Source organism: Physella acuta, unplaced genomic scaffold, assembly GCF_028476545.2.
Source record: "Physella acuta isolate Inbredline_101_S28 unplaced genomic scaffold, ASM2847654v3 ptg001752l, whole genome shotgun sequence".
NCBI lineage: Eukaryota > Metazoa > Mollusca > Gastropoda > Physidae > Physella > Physella acuta.
Window position 1 is genome coordinate 289,529 of NW_026733262.1, and position 16,022 is coordinate 305,550.

Here is a 16,022-nt window from a genome sequence, read left to right on the forward strand (position 1 = left end):
TAAGTATTTAAAATGGATTAAAAATCATGTCTATAGCCCGAGTTCCCATACCCTGTTATTTTATATAAGAATATTCGAGAAAGTTTAGGGGAGATCACTCCCGGTTTATTACCATTCATAAAGGTGTGCAAAAACAAGGTACCATTATTAAGCAGAGCTATTCTTTGCTCCTGTGTGGAACATTATTCAGAAATGAAATTATCTGTTAAAATTATATATTTTTTAAAAATGTTAAAATCATATATTTTTTAAAACTTCCCTTCTTCTGTCTCTCTCTACACTGCATGACATACATTAAAAGAAAGAAAAACGGTTCAGAGGTTGATAATGGATCTCAAATTTTTCTCAAAGACACTAATTTCTTTTATCCGACACATTAACTCACACTGCTGTCGCGAAATAAAAAAAACCTCAACTAAATTACCCCCTAATCCCTTCTATTGCTGGTTGTCATGGCAACGGCTCTCCGAGACGAGTTCAGCACCTTGAGCCATGCAGCATGCAGGCAATATCTCGCATGACTGGTTCCAACTCCACACGGATCCCCTCCGTGGGCGGGCCAGATTTCCTGTCATTTTCGGCGACAGCGGCTATTTTCTCCTCCCCCCCCCCAACCTAACTACAGACATTACCTGAGATCAAGGAAGACTGGAGTCTTTTTCTTCTTGCATCTTGTTCCTTCCTAAAGACATTACCTCAGTTCCATCTTGTTCCCTCCTAAAGACATTACCTCAGTTCCACCGTGTTCCCTCCTAAAGACATTACCTCAGTTCCACCGTGTTCCCTCCTAAAGACATGACCTCAGTTCCATCTTGTTCCCTCCTAAAGTCATTACCTCAGTTCCATCTTGTTCCCTCCTAAAGACATTACCTCAGTTCCATCTTGTTCCCTCCTAAAGACATTACCTCAGTTCCATCTTGTTCCCTCCTAAAGACATTACCTCAGTTCCATCTTGTTCCCTCCTAAAGACATTACCTCAGTTCCATCTTGTTCCCTCCTAAAGACATTACCTCAGTTCCATCTGGTTCCCTCCTAAAGACATTACCTCAGTTCCATCTTGTTCCCTCCTAAAGACATTACCTCAGTTCCATCTTGTTCCCCCTACAGACATTACCTCAGTTCCATCTTGTTCCCTCCTAAAGACATTACCTCAGTTCCATTTTGGTCCCTCCTAAAGACATTACCTCAGTTCCACCTTGTTCCTCCCTACAGACATTACCTCAGTTCCACCAGTTGGTTCATTAAACGTCCATTCTTTTTTACAGAAAGAAAGTGCCATCGAGTTCATTTAAGGCCAAAAAGTTGCCTTGTTTTTTTTTTTAATAAATAAAATAATTTTGCCATCCTGCAAATTTAGAAATATAATATCGAATTTCGTTCAAAATTGTAATATCTATTCTGTTATTTACTTCGAAAAAAATATGACATCACCTTAAAATCGACCGGCCAAACTCAATTAGGCTAGCCTTTATAGCACGCATTGAATTAATTAGCATATAAAAGACATTATTGACATTTGTGAAATCGCGCTGGGCTCATTAACATAATAAGCAAGCTGTACGCCTGCTTTAGGAAACATAACACATTTAATAACGTCAGTTTTGTCGCGGGTAAAATGCGACATTGTTTCGTTCGAGGGAAAAATGACGTGATGGTAATGTCAGTAGAAAAAAAAATGTCTCTCTTTTACAGGACAATGGCGCTATTATTATTTTTTCCTGGGAAATAAAGGAGCCATTGTTTTGTTCAAAGTTAAAAAAGGTCACTGCCAAAGTCAAATACCACCTTCTCCGTCTGTTCAACACCATTAACCCCCCCCCCCCCACCCCCATCCCCACCCCCAAGATATCGCGGCCAAGATCTTGGCGACGCTTCGATCCCTTTTTAACGACCTGGGGCCGTGTGGAGATAAGGGCGACTGCAATCACCAGCCATCAGCTCCGTGCGGACGTCAGGGAAACAATTTTTCTTACTCGAATCAAATGGATCCGCTTTTAGTGTCCGCTTCGTATCGACACGTCACCGAAGTTGCACAGCAAACTTTCAATTGTAGAAAATTACAAACATATGCAATATACAAATGTTTTGTTATATCTAGCTTTTGTATATGTATGAATGACAGAAGAAAATAAACCTATTTTCTTTAAATATAATAATGTACAACTATTTTTATAACTATAAATAGAAAACGTGGGTCTGTGTTGTGTATTGAAAATTATTTGGAAATTGGTAGGCGTATCTCTTAATATAAATAGGGCCAAAAAACGGCCACATACACGGTACTGTACTAGCTCTGATGGGTACCTACCTCACGTTAGGGAAAGTAAAGGCGGATGGGCATAGTGCTGACCACACTATCCCTTCATATGCCGAGGTCGCAGGAAAACTTTATTTCGCTTTCCCCATTGACCGTCAGGTTCGAAAAGGGAACTTTACTTTAATACTACCGTTCAAAGTAAATCACTGAAAATTGACTTACATACGTATGGTAACATATGGCCAGGTCGGTGCTCAAATAAGGCTAAACGAAAGAGATTTATTTTCAACGGAATACCTTTTCTAAATTTTCTCCGAGCGCCACACACCTTTTTTAATAGTCATAAAAATAAAACAGCATTATCGGATTTTATATAAATATTCTGTTTTATTTCTTCTTTTTAGTGTATTAATATAAACTGCCTTTTCCTTACAAACTTTAAAATATACTTTTAAAAAATTTGCTTTATAAAACAATGGCAAGATTTAAAACTACAGCAACTATTTAAAGATACAATTAATACTCTAATTTGCAATCTTTTATTAAAATTTTGATCGATTAAAAATGTAATTATGTCAAAAATCATGTCGCATTGCCTTGACAAAAGAACTTGAGCAATGCGTCAAGTTTTTTTTTTTTTAAATCGGTTCAGTACAAGTAAACGAATATCGTTCTCTTCTAAACTTTGCAAGAAATTTAACTAAAATATTTTTAACATAAACCTAAAAACATTGCAAAAAATTTAAGTGAATCAAGTTTCACCTAAATCTAGACTTTGACACCAATATCTCTCCGACTATCTAACTCTGAGTTCCCGCCACAGAATAAACCACCTGTTAACTAGCACCAACTGGTGCCTCTCTGTCCCCTACTTCCATAGACTTTTTTCTCTTTCAAAACACAACATCCATCACAAAAGTTCAACACCAAATTGGGATTTCTTCGTCTCCTTGTGTACTCCGCCGACGCGAAAGACCAATCATTAAACAAAATTGTCGAGCAAGCAGGAAAAATCTTTGTTTCCCATAGGTGCCACTTATAATGGGGAATTTTTTTATCGCAGCTTTCGGTTCTACGTAGGATATAACAACATGCAACATCATTAACGCTGGCACAACATCCTACATCATTAAAGCTGGTACAACATCCAACATCATTAAAGCTGGTACAACATCCAACATCATTAAAGCTGGTACAACATCCAACATCATTAAAGCTGGTACAACATCCTACATCATTAAAGCTGGTACAACATCCAACATCATTAAAGCTGGTACAACATCCAACATCATTAAAGCTGGTACAACATCCAACACCATTAAAGCTGACACAACATCACCCAACATCTTTAAAACTGGCACAACAAGCCAGAGACATGACCTTAGAATGTCACATTTTAGTATATTGATGAAAATCTTTGAACATTTACGGGCAACATAAAAGCAAGCAACAGCTTTAGCAGTGAGTCACATGACCATCTATAAATAGAAAACATTCCGACCTGCATCTATTGGCTAGCCGGTTGTTGTGTTATAACGTTTTGGCGTGATTACATTTCTGTATCACTCACAGCTTATGAAGTTGTTGAATACCGTGCTAATCTTTTTATCGCAATAACGTGTTGACTTCAGTGTTGCTTATGTGAGTCTTTGTTTCCATTAAATTTCTAAAGCTATATATATATATATATATATATATATATATATATATATATATATATATATATATATATATATATATATAAAGAGATCTAGTCTACTGTGTCTATTTTGGCTTGAAAATCAATCGTGGAGTGAATCGTAAGTTCTATTCTAGTTGACGTTTTTAAAATATTTTTAATTGCTTTTTTTACGACATACACGTCAACAGCGAAGATGACATTCTTCTGATACTTAAGTGAGTCGTCAGACGTTAGTGGACGTAATGACGTCCTGCAGACTCGAGTATGGGGCGGCGTGGTCGGACGATAACGCGTACGAAAGCCTCGAGTTGGGATACCGGGCAATCGTTTAAAAGTCCCCGATTCCACCCAGCTCTGACGGGAACTGGAAGCTAGTTAGAGAAAATAAACACGACTGAGCAGAGAACTGACCAATCTATCCCTAATATGCCATGATCATGAAACAGATGAACTGTTATATCTACCCAATGACTCCTGGGTCTGAAAGGGTGGACCCAGGATGATTCGATAAAACTGTCAAGTTTTCAATATCCTGCATTTAAAGTTATGGTAGGAAAGGAAACATAATGTATGGTTCTCTTATTGCATACGTTGAAAGTAACGACATTTTTGAGTATATTTGAAAGTAAATTATTTGTAAGTTTTGAATATTTGTAAGTTTAAATAATATGTAAACAGTCGTGAAAATAAAAGAAACAAAAGAAGGAATTAGAAATCAAATCCAAAAGTGTTTCCACCTGTATATTGGTACCAAGTAAGTTTTGCCCCCACCTAGGAAACTCCACATTGAGTAACGACACTGGCTCATACAAAGGAACACTCAGGTCTATGTTGTGGTGTAGAAGTGCTCACGTTGTATCTGTCGTTCACGACCCAGTTCTAGTCTGCTGCATAACGTGCATAACGATAAAAGAACTAACGACCACATATCGATCGCTTTGAAAAATAACTAGGTCATCAGTCTTCTAATAAACGTCATTTGTTGTTTTTTTTACGGTCAGTACACAATTGGATGAGGGATGTGTTGAGTAGCAGGTGTTGTAGTGTAATGATGTGTCACGTTGTGTAGTGTTTGATGTGTCACGTTTTGTAGTGTTTGATGTGTCACGTTTTGTAGTGTAATGATGTGTCACGTTTTGTAGTGTAATGATATGAAGCGTTTTGTAGTGTAATGATGTGTCACGTTTTGTAGTGTAATGATGTGTCACGCTTTGTAGTGTTTGATGTGTCACGTTTTGTAGTGTTTGATGTGTCAAGTTTTGTAGTGTAATGATGTGTCACGCTTTGTAGTGTAATGATGTGTCACGTTTTGTAGTGTAATGATGTGTCAAGTTTTGTAGTGTAATGATGTGTCACGTTTTGTAGTGTTTGATGTGTCACGTTTTGTAGTGTAATGATGTGTCACGTTTTGTAGTGTAATGATGTGTCACGCTTTGTAGTGTTTGATGTGTCATGTTTTGTAGTGTTTGATGTGTCAAGTGTTGTAGTGTAATGATGTGTCACGTTTTGTAGTGTAATGATGTGTCACGTTTTGTAGTGTAATGATGTGTCACGCTTTGTAGTGTTTGATGTGTCACGTTTTGTAGTGTTTGATGTGTCAAGTGTTGTAGTGTAATGATGTGTCACGTTTTGTAGTGTAATGATGTGTCAATTTTTGTAGTGTAATGATGTGTCACGTTTTGTAGTGTAATGATGTGTCACGTTTTGTAGTGTAATGATGTGTCAAGTTTTGTAGTGTAATGATGTGTCAAGTTTTGTAGTGTAATGATGTGTCACGCTTTGTGGTGTAATCATGTGTCACGTTTTGTAGTGTAATGATGTGTCACGTTTTGTAGTGTAATGATGTGTCACGTTTTGTAGTATAATGATGTGTCACGTTTTGTAGTGTAATGATGTTTCACCGTTTGTAGTGTATTGATGTGTCACCTTTTGTATTGTAATTATATGTCACGTTTTGTAGTGTAATGATGTGTCACGTTTTGTAGTGCAATGATATTTCACGTTTTGTAGTGTAATGATGTGTCAAGTTTTGTGGTTTAATCATGTGTCAGATAAATAGGTATGTAGTATCTGTGGATGTAATGAGCATCATATGTTGTCGTTTAGTGCACCGTTGTTTTAGATTTTGCAGTGTTATATGTTGTGGCGTTGACCATCACATTTTGCGGAGTAGTGTACTGATGCCGCGAACATAATATATGCAGTTTAATGTATTGGTGTCATTAACATCATCACCATTCCTGTGGACCCCCTTGTGGATCACATCGGTGCAATCACCTCTCCATCTTACTCGTTTTTTTTGGCGATTCCTCCAAGTTGGGCCCACGACATTCCGGCTTCTCTTGCCTCTCTGACAACTGATCTGTCCCAGTTTGTGTATTGGTGTATTTAGCATCAGCCTTTATAGCGTGACCCAAACTGTGATCACCTGACCCAGTCTACGACCGTGTCACATGACCCAGTCTACGACCGTGTCACATGACCCAGTCTACGACCGTGTCACATGACCCAGTCTACGACCGTGTCACATGACCCAGTCTACGAGTCACATGACCCAGTCCACGACCGTGTCACATGACCCAGTCTACGACCGTGTCACATAACCCAGTCTACGACCGTGTCACATGACCCAGTCTACGACCGTGTCACATGACCCAGTCTACGACCGTGTCACATGACCCAGTCTACGACCCTGTCACATGACCCAGTCTACGATCGTGTCACATGACCCAGTCTACGACCGTGTCACATGAACTACGACCGTGTCACATGACCCACGACCGTGTCACCTGACCCAGTCTACGACCGTGTAGTCTGACAAGGCAGGTGCCAACGACCAGACGACCGATACCCTAGCAGCCGACAGCACACTGACTCCCTGACAGGTGAAGACGCTTAATGGCATTTTGACCAGGTAAATCAATAGATGCCAAGGACAAAATGACACCGCGGCCGTTTCATCACTTCCGGTGCTGGGCGATTGATTCCACATGAATCATTCTCGTCCATGACACCTAGCTCTTAATTCCCTGAATCATTCTCGTCCATAACACCTAGCTCTTAATTCCCTGAATCATTCTCGTCCATAACACCTAGCTCTTAATTCCCTGAATCATTCTCGTCCATGACACCTAGCTCTTAATTCCCTGAATCATTCTCGTCCATAACACCTAGCTCTTAATTCCCTGAATCATTCTCGTCCATAACACCTAGCTCTTAATTCCCTGAATCATTCTCGTCCATAACACCTAGCTCTTAATTCCCTGAATCATTCTCATCCATAACACCTAGCTCTTAATTCCCTGAATCATTCTCGTCCATAACACCTAGCTCTTAATTCCCTGAATCATTCTCGTCCATAACACCTAGCTCTTAATTCCCTGAATCATTCTCGTCCATAACACCTAGCTCTTAATTCCCTGAATCATTCTCGTCCATAACACCTAGCTCTTAATTCCCTGAATCATTCTCGTCCATAACACCTAGCTCTTAATTCCCTGAATCATTCTCGTCCATAACACCTAGCTCTTAATTCCCTGAATCATTCTCGTCCATAACACCTAGCTCTTAATTCCCTGAATCATTCTCGTCCATAACACCTAGCTCTTAATTCCCTGAATCATTCTCGTCCATAACACCTAGCTCTTAATTCCCTGAATCATTCTCGTCCATAACACCTAGCTCTTAATTCCCTGAATCATTCTCGTCCATAACACCTAGCTCTTAATTCCCTGAATCATTCTCGTCCATAACACCTAGCTCTTAATTCCCTGAATCATTCTCGTCCATAACACCTAGCTCTTAATTCCCTGAATCATTCTCGTCCATAACACCTAGCTCTTAATTCCCTGAATCATTCTCGTCCATAACACCTAGCTCTTAATTCCCTGAATCATTCTCGTCCATAACACCTAGCTCTTAATGCCCTGAATCATTCTCGTCCATAACACCTAGCTCTTAATTCCCTGAATCATTCTCGTCCATAACACCTAGCTCTTAATTCCCTGAATCATTCTCGTCCATAACACCTAGCTCTTAATTCCCTGAATCATTCTCGTCCATAACACCTAGCTCTTAATTCCCTGAATCATTCTCGTCCATAACACCTAGCTCTTAATTCCCTGAATCATTCTCGTCCATAACACCTAGCTCTTAATTCCCTGAATCATTCTCGTCCATAACACCTAGCTCTTAATTCCCTGAATCATTCTCGTCCATAACACCTAGCTCTTAATTCCCTGAATCATTCTCGTCCATAACACCTAGCTCTTAATTCCCTGAATCATTCTCGTCCATAACACCTAGCTCTTAATTCCCTGAATCATTCTCGTCCATAACACCTAGCTCTTAATTCCCTGAATCATTCTCGTCCATAACACCTAGCTCTTAATTCCCTGAATCATTCTCGTCCATAACACCTAGCTCTTAATTCCCTGAATCATTCTCATCCATAACACCTAGCTCTTAATTCCCTGAATCATTCTCGTCCATAACACCTAGCTCTTAATTCCCTGAATCATTCTCGTCCATAACACCTAGCTCTTAATTCCCTGAATCATTCTCGTCCATAACACCTAGCTCTTAATGCCCTGAATCATTCTCGTCCATAACACCTAGCTCTTAATTCCCTGAATCATTCTCGTCCATAACACCTAGCTCTTAATTCCCTGAATCATTCTCGTCCATAACACCTAGCTCTTAATTCCCTGAATCATTCTCGTCCATAACACCTAGCTCTTAATTCCCTGAATCATTCTCGTCCATAACACCTAGCTCTTAATTCCCTGAATCATTCTCGTCCATAACACCTAGCTCTTAATTCCCTGAATCATTCTCGTCCATAACACCTAGCTCTTAATGCCCTAGCATACCGCCTCTCGCAATCTGCCGGTCAGGTTATGTTTTAGGATGAATTTATTTTTCACCTTGTAACAAGCTGGGTTTTTGTGTTGAAAACAGATACTAGTTGTTTGTATTAGGTCTGTCGTAATGTCTCTATTGAATAGCAGAGGCGTAGCGAGAGGGGAGGGGGTACATATGTCCCCGGGCGCCAATCATAGCGGACTCCAAAATGGATTGAAAAAAATTAAAAGCTCATTTTAGCTGCTGTTTTGCATTATACATATAAAAAAATATATGAGGGGGGGGGGGGGGGCGCCATATTGAAAGTTTGGCCCCGGGGGTGGGGGGGGGGGGAGGCGCCGAACTGAAAGTTTGACCCCGGGCGCCGGGAAGGGTCGCTACGCTTCTGGTGAATAGAACTGACCAAACAACCCCTTAAAAACACAAATAATACAAATAAACTCTTCTTCACCTGCGCAACTGATTGCCAGGTATTAAAGATGTATTTGTTATGGGTAGTTGTCGAATTTAAAGGTTATATTTTATTTTTGTCAATAGAAAAATATATAGATAGGCCTACCCATTGCATTTAATAAGCATTTATTTCATGATTCGTTTACATATGACATAAATTATTAACCTGAATATGTCACATAAATCATTTCCCTACATATGACATGTAAATGACAGGTTTACACATGTCATGAAAATTATTGATCTGCCTCGCTCAAAAAAAAAAAAATAACAAAAAATAAAGACGGTTAATATCTATATTCTATATTAAAAAAACAAACATTCTTTCTTTTTTTCGTTATAAGTCGTTAATGACAACATGTTAGGTAAGATGAGAACGTCACGTTTCCTGAGACCCAAGTTTATATTTTATGCAAATCAGGACAACAACAAAATAAATTAAAAAAAAATAAACCGCAAGGATAAAGTGCACTGTCTGCATCTAACGTGGACGATAAAAACCATTTTATTCATCCTGTGTTGTCTCCCCGTCTGTCTCCTCTGTGTTTCCCAGTGCTATAAATAAAATTACTCAGCAAAATGGCCGAACTGCCTGGCCAATCAGGGACTAGCTCCTGCCCAGAAACAGTGTCATATTTTTATGGGGGAATTTCCATACCCTAATGGGGTAAGGGAGTAGCCTATGGAGGGGGGGGGGGGGTGAAAAAAAAGGGGGGGGGGGTGCATCGGGTTGATATTTCAAACCTATAAATAAAAGTTAATACCACGGTCAGAACGGATGTGTTTTAGCAATAAATAACAGTAAATGTCGCGGATGAGCTAATAAAGAAGACGTAAAACGCGAGAGGCTATCATACATCTAACATCAAGGTGCCACAGGATTCTATAGCTGATGCATCAGACATGAATAAAACTGGTTAATTTTGCATCGTTTTTTTTAATTCTCGTGATTTTATTTGCTTATATTTTTTATTGCATTTATTAAGTTAGTTGATAAAATAAATAGATGATATTTTTTCTATTAACGGTTTATCAAGTGAGTCCTATGAAATCATCGTGTTGTGGTTAATTAAGGAAAAGTTAGCCCTTCGGGTAGATCGATTCTGATTATACTGATTATAATGAGACGCTTTTATTTAATTACATCACTGCCATCTTTATCTACAACTAGCAGAAGAATAAAAACTATTGATTAAAATACGTATCAAAATTCAGGTTAGAGTATATTTGGTTAGTTTCCTTTCGATCAAAATAATAATTTATAGTTTAACTAATGGATAATTTTGCTATATACAATTTTCATGCATTTTTGTATAATTTTGTAAAGGATAATATTCTATATTGGAACTATAACATATTTTTAAAAGATTGTTTATTTTTAACATATTTAAAGATTAAAAACCTTAAATGATGCATTGTATTATATGGTATAATAAGGATTACTTCTGAAAATTAACAGTTAGTTTATTATGAAGTATATTTTTCAGTAATCCTACATTTAATCAACTTAGCAGAGATCTTTGAAACAGCATTTAATTACACATTTACATTTTCAGGTTTACAAAAAAAAAGTAATTAGACGTTGTGTGTTATGTATAAATAAACCATCATAAATGAATGAAAATGCATGTTAGAAAGAAGTATTACTATTGTAAATCTTTATCAACTAGTTGATTTAAATCTTTTTTTTTAAATACGTATTTTGATTAATTACGAGCAGTAATACCTCACTATTTGCCACTTGTAATTTATTTGACATTGTTCAACAAGTAAATATTTAAACATGTTGATATATTATTTTAAAATGGAAATTAAAAGGTTTGTTAAAAAAAAAGTTTATTATTCTACATTAATAAATTTTTAAAAAATGCGCATAAAATGTAGCATTACAGAGGCACATGTACACCACAAAATATACAAAATTAATTCAAAAGTCAATTAACTGCTACATGATATAAAACTCCTACTAAAACCTCTTAGGAATTTTTTTTTTTTAAAGTGTGTTCATAGGCATTCATTCTGTACCATCAATACCTGTCCATTGTTCATTCGCCATGTTGTTTCCCCTTCGTCATGCGCATTGTACGTGCAGGCCAGTGGCGTAGCTAGGGGAGGGCGGGTGGGGCGGCCGCCTCGGGCGCCGACCCATAAGGGGGCGCCAAAAAGGGTTGGTAAAAAAGTTCATTTTAAGTAGCGGTATTGAATTATACATACAATAGTACATCAATTGTTAGGCACCACAATAGAAACATATATATATATATATATATATATATATATATATATATATATATATATATATATATATATATATATATATATATATACATATATATATATATATATATATATATATATATATATATATATATATATATATATATATATATATATATACATATATATATATATATATATATATATATATATATATATATATATATATGTATATATATACATATATTAAAGTGAGGGGCGCAAAATGGATGGTTCGCCCCGGGCGCCGGAATGGGTCGCTGGTGCAGGCAACATCATGCCATGAGAGTAGTTTTTTTAATTGTTTCGCTAATTTCCGGATATTTTTTTGAAGGGCCTCGTTGCTAAATCGAAATAAAAGGCTAACACTTATCTCACAAGAGAAGGATTCTAGAACTACGATTTTATGGGTTATTTTCTTTTAACAGGCCAAACTTGTTTGTTTTTTTTACTCATGGCATTTCTTAAAATAAGACAATATAAATATAATGTTCAACACAATGAAGAAGAGTGGGGGCTATGGATTTGTTTCTTACGAAAGGGGGGGGGGGAGGAGCTGTTAGCTAGATCTTATTACGATATGAGAAGTTAGGAGAATGATAAGTTTGTAGGCAGCTAAATATGTTTAGAGTAGCTTTTTATTCGTTTGTTGTTTCTTGTTTAGAAAATCGTTGTTATTTATAACTGATGTCGTAGTGTCTTGTGGCTAAAGTTGTATTACTTGAGGTTATTATTTTAACACGCCGGAGCTAAAGCAGTTTCAGTGTGGAGCTAAACTTGGTTTCGCTTGATGTTAATATTTTGATTCAGTGGATCTAAAGCAGAGTTATCGTGGAGCTAAACTTGGTTTTATCTGAGTTTATATTCCTATACATAGCAGTGTTATATCAGGAGCTAAAGTTTATTTATACATCAGGCTATTAATGTAACCGTGGAGCTAAAGTAGTTTTGTTATGGAGCTAAATCTTGTATTTCTCGTGTAGCTTCAGCTAATCTCTGTTGAACTGTTGCTCAGTAATTGCATTTTTGTATGTTGTTGCTAGCTGAAGGAAGAAGTATTTTCAGCCTACCCTTCATTGAAGTTAATGTTCTTTTAATGACTTTAATAATGAGTTCTGTAATCTAAACTAAAATGCTCTTTTAAAGAAAAAGGTCATCTGTTCACGACATAGCTAATAGTGTGTTGATACCATTTGGACGTTGGAGCGTTTTGCTAATGTAGCAAAGGATCCTTGCCAGTTTTCTTAATCTTATTTTTAGATGCGAATTTTTAATGAAACTGCGTTTTATAAAGCGTAATTTTTTGTGTGTGCTCTTTGGCAGGTTTCATGATGGGACTGACGTCAAGGTGACGTCACAGGTGACGTAGCAAGCTGATTTCGGGATTTTTAAATCCTCAAGCTGTGTTCTATCCCTACACCATGAGGCCTGCGGTGCACGCTAGTATTCTCAGGTAAGTAACAACCGATTAGCCGTACCCTACACCATGAGGCCTGCGGTGCACGCTAGTATTCTCAGGTAAGTTATTGGTTACACCCGATTAGCCTTACACTAAAAAATTAAACTTGGATTAGATTATAACGATACCTAACCTCTTTTAATCACAACGATGCCGGTTGATTTAGGATTATACATATATATATAGTGCTTTTATTTTTTGTAAATAAAAATACGTGCCGGTACTCAGTGATAGATTGCCTAACTTTAACTACCATTTCGTACATCGATCAAATCACAACAGCAAAGATACTAAATTCGCTCGTTTTAATTTAATATAATAAATTAATAATAAAAGTTAAAATACAAGAAAAGTAAAAAAATATTCCCTACATTGAAAAAGGTGCCAGTACGCTGTACCGGGGCGTACCGTCACAAAAAAAGCACTGTAAATCGATAACTCAATTAAAGTTAAGCTTTGATGGTTACAAAGTTCTAGTGTATAGTAAGGGCTAGGATTAGGATTAAGATATGTAGTGGCATGTTGATCCAGCTAATGAATGCATGCTGTCCAGGATTTGGAACTCCAAATTTTGTGAGATCTTCACACTTGATCAGGCATGGCACACGCTTGAATAGCAGGTGAAGATGTAGAATGAAAGGTCATCGAGGGTGAAAATGGCCATTAAACAAAGAAAAGGTCATTTGTTTAAAAAAGGTCATCTAATTCGTTACCTCTGTTTTTGGGTGAAGACAATACATCGACATGAAATAAATATCTCCGTTTTTAAACTTGAAAAGGCTGTTTCGTCTTTCCAATGGCTGATGTATTTAATTTGTGAGTTAATGTGAAGGGGGGGGGGGAGGTTGAATGGGAGGTTTATTTGGAGGGAGCATTGCACAATAAGAAAAACTTTCTTTGTGAATGGTATAAATTGATCAACGTAATTAAATTTGTCTAGGATTCGCTAAACTTTTTTTATATTAACTTGAATATTGTTTGGTGATACATTGACTAAGTCAACATATCAAATATTCACATATAATGGAAAACAAATTAAGTTAAAGTATTGGCGTGGTCGGACCAAGGAGCGTTTGAAACCTAACCCTCAAGTCTTGATTTCTGAGCTGGGTGGACACAGGGACATCATACATTAGCGAGCCCTGGTTAGAGAAAGTAAAGGCGTTTGTTCACAACGCTCACCAAACTATCCCTTAATATGCAGAGGTTAATAACAGGAAAACTCTACTTCAGCTGCCACAGTGACCGCCAGGTATGAAAGAAATACATCAAGAGGGCTTATGTAATTAAATTATGCATGTTTTGATTAAACGTATTTCATTTGGAAATGGTATCGCAATCTTAATTCGCGATTTGGTCGATTTTAGTGGAGGGAAAGGGGCGGGGGGGGGGGTATTCCAACACCGTCTGACACCAGAGGTTCTCACGTCCCCAGGAATCGGTTCACAGTTTGGTAGATTTAATAGGGGGGGGGGGGTATATTCAAACATCTTCTGACATCAGAGGTTCTCACGTCCCCAGGAATCGGGGCCCCAGACGGAGAATGAGGATGCGGAAGCACGTGTTCTCTCCCCGTCGTCTGCTCATGATGGTGTTCTGTGGGGTCATTCTGTTCATCCCGGGTCTGGCACTGACCATCGTCGGCCTGCAGCAGACGGAGGGCGCCAACAACGAGTTGAACGAGGTCCAGAAGATGTGAGTACTGTAATCTAGCAGCGACCTTGGCATTTACATTAATTTGAATTTTTTTAAAAGTACAATGTAATGATATTAAATCCAAGTATTCTACTACATCTGATTGTCTTGCCTCTATAGGGCTGGTAAGTAGGTCACCAACCAGTTCTATGGCTCATGCAATTTTTATTGAGCCGTAGAACTGGTTTGTGACCTACTTACCAGCCCTATTGCTGCCATGGCCTATGTCTGACCGACATATGTCTGACTATTACGTACTGCGTCTGACTATAATATCCGATGTACTGTGCAATCTCCAATGCCTGTCTGTCATGCCTTATGTATGTCTGTCATTTCCAATGTCAGATATTCATAACCTGTCATGTCCAACATCCGATTGTCCATGTGTTATGTCAAACGTTCATACGTATGTTTCTCATGTCTTATGCCTGTCTGTCATGTCCTATGTCTGTCTGACTTATGTACATCAACCATGCACCTTCTTCTTGCAGCTTTTACCAAGCCATCGGACCAGCCATGTGTACGCTGGGTGCGGCCATCATGTTTGCTTCGTGCATTTATTTCTACTGCTATGGGACGGGGCCTCAACCCTCACCCCCACCTAACAACCAGGTATGTATTTATACGGGACCCCAACCCTCACCCCACCTAACCAGGTATGTATTTATACGGGACCCCAACCCTCACCCCCACCTAACAACCAGGTATGTATTTATACGGGACACCAACCCTCACCCCCACCTAACAACCAGGTATGCATTTATTTCTACTGCTATGGGACGGGGCTCAACCCTCACCCCCACCTAACAACCAGGTATGTATTTATACGGGACCCCAACCCTCACCCCACCTAACCAGGTATGTATTTATACGGGACCCCAACCCTCACCCCCACCTAACAACCAGGTATGTATTTATACGGGACACCAACCCTCACCCCCACCTAACAACCAGGTATGTATTTATACGGGACACCAACCCTCACCCCCACCTAACAACCAGGTATGCAATTATACAGGGCCTCAACCCTCACCCCCACCTAACAACCAGGTATGCATTTATACGGGACACCAACCCTCACCCCCACCTAACAACCAGGTATGCATTTATTTCTACTGCTATGGGACGGGACCTTAACCTTTACCCCGCTTGTATTCTAAATCTATATTTATTTTAATGTTATATATATATATAACAACGGCACAAATTGTATTTATAATAATGTACAACTCAAAAATAATAAAAATAGCATTTAGTGTTCAACATATTACAGTTATCGCGTATAAAAAAACTATCTATAAACTGTTGATATCCACAATAATATTTCTATCATGGCGAAGTGTAGCCAACAAATCGAT

General features: G+C 38.2%; 1 protein-coding gene across 3 annotated transcripts in view; it reads left to right on the forward strand.

Annotated features, from left to right (window-relative positions):
• Positions 1 to 16,022, forward strand: part of LOC131930290 (uncharacterized) — a 99,948-nt gene that overhangs the window by 79,673 nt on the left and 4,253 nt on the right. The window contains exons 1-4 of one of the 3 annotated variants that reach the window (XM_059286708.1): positions 3,787 to 3,898; positions 12,834 to 12,963; positions 14,491 to 14,664; positions 15,156 to 15,276. In XM_059286708.1, the coding sequence (XP_059142691.1) occupies positions 12,932 to 12,963; positions 14,491 to 14,664; positions 15,156 to 15,276 (327 nt within the window). In that variant the 5' untranslated portion in view covers positions 3,787 to 3,898; positions 12,834 to 12,931. Of the gene's footprint in view, positions 1 to 3,786; positions 3,899 to 12,833; positions 12,964 to 12,993; positions 13,029 to 14,490; positions 14,665 to 15,155; positions 15,277 to 16,022 lie in introns of those variants that run through there. The other 2 variants (XM_059286706.1, XM_059286709.1) reach the window with 2 other exon arrangements.